At 39.2% G+C, this 4,608-nt stretch overlaps 1 protein-coding gene across 1 annotated transcript in view; it reads left to right on the plus strand.

Moving 5' to 3' along the window:
- LOC101847061 (integrator complex subunit 9) overlaps positions 1-4,608 on the plus strand; it is a gene marked incomplete in the record, with an annotated part of 42,958 nt that overhangs the window by 12,047 nt on the left and 26,303 nt on the right. Inside the window, 3 exon segments of the mRNA XM_013086718.2 lie at positions 2,242-2,362; positions 3,232-3,321; positions 4,372-4,416. Coding sequence (XP_012942172.1) covers positions 2,242-2,362; positions 3,232-3,321; positions 4,372-4,416 — 256 coding nt within the window.

Raw genomic sequence — 4,608 nt, forward strand, 5'->3', positions numbered from 1 at the left:
CAGTCTCTCTTTCTCTATCTCTCTCTCTCTCCCTCTCTCTCTCTCTCTCTCTCTCCCTCCTCTTCACTACTTTTGCTTTTTCCTTGACAGACAATACATGGAAGAACTGGTCAAGTATGTGGAGAGGAATCCCAAATCTGCCGTGGCCTCAAAGTGGAAGCAAGAGAATATCATCAAGTGAGGTTTCCTCCTCTATTTTCTATAGCTGTCCCCGTCATTTTATGCAAGAAAAATTCTGAAATTATGCTAATTGAGCCCAAAACTGTGAAATTATGCAATTCTTTTAATTTTTAACAAAGAATGATAAAAGAAAATAATCAGAAATTATGCAAAAAATGATCAAATTTTGCTAAATTATGCGGGGTGCATGGAACCACGGGGACAGCTATAGATATAATATTCAACTTCCACAGGTATTTCAGAGAACCTGTACAGGTGGGAGATGGGAAAAGAAAACGGGATAAAGTTAATAGGCAGGGGATTGAAAGCCTTTGAGCAGAGAGATGAGCAGTAGTGGTGGGCATTGCGATATATCGATATATTTGTACATCGATACCGTATTGAAGCAGTGAGAAAAGTATTGATATTTCGATATTTTGATATGCCCACCCCTCAAAGAGATAGAGAGAGAGAGAGTGAGAGAGAGAGATATGTATATCTACTAGGATACCTCATTGACTTTACGTTTTCCCCACAATAAAACACAAAAAATGTTTTCAAAATAATAAATTTAAAAATGGAAGACAGCTTTGTTTTGCGCGTCGATACTTTATCAACCCGACTCGTTAATTATCTATATATTTGATGGCGAATTTCAATTTATCTATAATTATTTTGTAATATAAAAAAATATTGATATATTGATATTTCATGTGAAAAAATATCAATGTGGTATCGAATTTGATGTTGCTGATATCGCCCATCACTAATGAGCAGCAGAAAGTGGAAATTGAAGCAGATGACAGAACATATTTAGAGAACAGAGAAGAAGGTTAAAGGGAAATTATTATTAGAGAGAAGAAAATTGTTGACCACCGTCAGGTTTGAAACCCAGGACCTGTTGAATGAGAGATGAACACTGTGCCTCTCGACCCCGAGAGGCCTCATTTACTGTAAAAGTAAAGTAAAGTTGTTCCCGCATCCGATCCGGACATTGGGGATTCCCTTGTTAGTGAGACAACTTCCTGGGCCTTCGGCATATTGTGGTAGGGTGGCCAGTTCCTTTCCACGCCGTCTTTTCATCCCCAACTCGAAGTCAGGTACCCATGACTGCTGGGTGGGCAGGAGGGGGCGAAAAAATCTGTGTCTGAACCGAGGCTCGAACCAGGACTTTCTGCTTTGAAGACGTGCGCACTAACCTCTCTGCCACCGCACCCTCATCTCATTTACTGTTCTTGCTCTTTTCTTCATGAAGTTCTAATTGTGAAGCGTGCTGACAAAATGAGTTGCTTCTCGGATTTGAGCCCTATGGAAATAGATACATCACGCTTGTCTTATCGGTGAATTTTTCTAAAATTTGTCACACCTTGTCCACAAGGTTGGGGTCACTACAGTCGAACATGCCCATCTCTGTTTTTACAATTTATAAGTATGAAATAATAAAAGGCATGTTATACTCAAAGGATATGATATCAATAGTAAATCTACACAATTGACCCGTATGTCGATTTTTGGCCAATATCTCCGTTTGTGGATTGCGAGAAGTAACTCATTTTGTCAGCACACCTCACAGTTGTGTCACAATGCGGTGTAATCAGGCACTCGTCAGTTTTTGGACATGTGGAGTTATTGGTATTATTATCTGAAAGCTTATTCATTTGCCTTGCTTTCTGGGGGGAAAAAATAACCAAAGTGTCTTGAATAGAGGTCGAGATATTTACCATTGAAGGAGGTGGGGGTGGCCTGGTCTCAGAGGTAAAAATCAAAATTAGCGAGAAAATGGCTGCCAAACTTTGGTAACATCTATAGCTTGAGAGTCCTTGAAAACTGAAAAACTACGTATTTTGTGCCATTAATCAGCGTCTTTCAGTTAAATTCACATGGAAATGTTCCTTTATATGGAGATAAATGGGTTGAGCATAAAAAATTTTATAAATAAAAATGTCAAAATGTTGGGAAAAAGTACTTTCTTCTTCCTCGTTCCCGATGACAGCAGCTAGACAGAAAAATACCTTTTTCTTTGACTTCAATATTTTGACGAGTGCCTGATTTTGCCACAATGCCTCCCAATTGCGTTTCCAGAAGCCTGCCTGCACCTTTGAGAGACGCCATCAACCCTAGACAGTGGCGCAAGTTGTATACCCTTCATGACATCAACTCGGCCCTCTCCAAAGTGCAGCTTGTTGGCTTCAGTCAGAAAGTGGTCAGTACAAACCATACACTGTGTACAGATTTTTTTGAGGACTTTGTCTTTTACTCTCTCTCTCTCTCTCTCTCTCTCTCTCTCCCTCGCTCCCTCTCACTCTCTCTCCCGCACCCTCTCTCTCTCTCACTCTCTCTCTCTGTGCTTTGGTATTTTTACATGAAGAATGTATCACAGTTGAAAGCTAGGTAAAAGTTTACAAGACTTTTAATAAACAATTTTGTCAATTTTCTGGATAAATCTGGATTTTTTAAATTGTCTGGATTTTGCACTTTATAAAAAAAATCTGGATTTCTGAAATTGGCTGGAATTTTTCACTTTTTATAAAAATGTATAAGACACTGTCAACCCTGAATTTTGAATCCATACTCGTAGGCCTATGTCTCCACAGGGTTCGAAATGTTCAGGGTTATTATTCGAAGCCAATTGGCACCTCTCGTTATTATTCACACTTAACCCATGGGGCGGTGCTACTGACTGAAGTGTCTTTAGGCCATTTCCAAAGGGGGAACATTAACATGTTCTTTTGCACAGTAGAATTGTAAATGGGCTGATTCATCAATTTCATGCTTATAACTGTGCCTGTTCTACAACAGGGAACTGCTGCTTTTTCTTTCCTACTCTTTATTTAGTCATTTGTCCTCTACTTCTTTTGTTTGTTTGTCACACTCGCTTTTTCCGGGGTTCCTTGATAGTCGAAGCAGACTTTATGCTGTTAAAGCTAGAGAGGTGAGCAGAGTAAGCATGATTCCCTGTATGGATTTCTCTGTTGACATCCACCCCTTGGAACTCATTTGACCTTATGCAGTTTTGAGTGCCGTAAAAACTCTACTAAAACTAAAACTACTCACGTTTCATATCCTCCACAGGACATCTTTGGCTCCCTCACAGTGACCCCCGCCAGTTCCGGCTGCTGTATTGGCAGTTGTAACTGGATCATCCAGTCCACATTTGAGAAGGTACCTGTAGTACGGAGAATATAACTTCGTTTTTGTTAATTCTTTAAACCCCATCGGGCGCTGGGAGCGTCTGGCGGTAATAACCCCGTTCCCCATCCGACGCAGTAATAACCCTGTTCACCATCGGGCACTGGGAGCGTCTGGCGGTAATAACCCTGTTCCCCATCGGACGCTGGAGCGTCTGGCGGTAATAACCCCGTTTCCCATCGGAGGCTGGGAGTGTCCAATACTAGTGACAACTGTTGCGTTTCATTTAGTGCTAGTTTTTTCTTGTTTTTCGGAACTATTCCCAATCCACGTTTTTTTTTTTGTAATGGGTAAGCCTTTGTTTTTGCTATTTAGAAGTTGGAGGCAAGCTTTTGGGGTTATAATGAGACACAGTGCACCAGGTTTAGGTGACTGTAGAAAAAACTGTGGGAAAAGGTGGAAAAACTCAGGGTTTAAAGAGTTAAATCTTTTCTGATTTTTTTTTTAAGAAGACATTTAGAGTGTATCGATGTGAAAGTCAGTTGGAATGTAACTAGTGTTTTCTTGTTTTAGATCTACTTTATCCAAAAAAATTAACTATTATTTTAACATTTATTATGTTAAATCATCTACTTGGACTGGATGAAATTGAAATTTTGGACCGCTCACAAAAAGAAATGGAGGCAGAGGCCTGAGAGATTGTGTGGGGTTTTTTTTATAGTGTTTAATTATCCTGTACTGTAACTTCAATGTCTTTGTGACATGTCTTTGAAATAGATATTCTTTTTTCATTTTTCATGTCTCACTTATGTTCACAAGTATGTTAAAATTAAAAACACTTTGCCTTATCTTTTACCTGCAACGATGAAGCAAGCGTTGGTATCAAAAGGCACCTGTTTTTTTATTTGTTATTTTTGTTTTTGTTGTTTGTTTGTTGGTTTGTTTTTGTTTTGTTTTTTGTTTGTTTGGTGTTTTTTTTGGGGGGGTAACAAAATTACTAAAAGGTCATTTTAGAAGCCTCAATGCAAGAAAAGAAGTTGTACAAATAGTTCATTCATTGGATTTCCCACTTTTTCTTTTCAGATTTGTTATGTTGCAGGCACGTCCACCCTCACTACACACCCTCGGGTAAGTTTCAAACTTCTGTCTCCCAAAACCAATTATCCGTAATTTCTATGTTTGTAGTTGGCGGGCACACTTCTTTTTTTTTTAAACCTTCTCTTTACTGTTCTAGTTTTAGTTTAGTTTTAGTAGAGGGTTTTACGGCGCTTGCAACTGCATAAGGTCATAATATGAGCGCCAGAAGATTAGAGATGTCAC

Source organism: Aplysia californica, unplaced genomic scaffold (genome assembly GCF_000002075.1).
Source record: "Aplysia californica isolate F4 #8 unplaced genomic scaffold, AplCal3.0 scaffold00495, whole genome shotgun sequence".
Lineage (NCBI taxonomy): Eukaryota > Metazoa > Mollusca > Gastropoda > Aplysiida > Aplysiidae > Aplysia > Aplysia californica.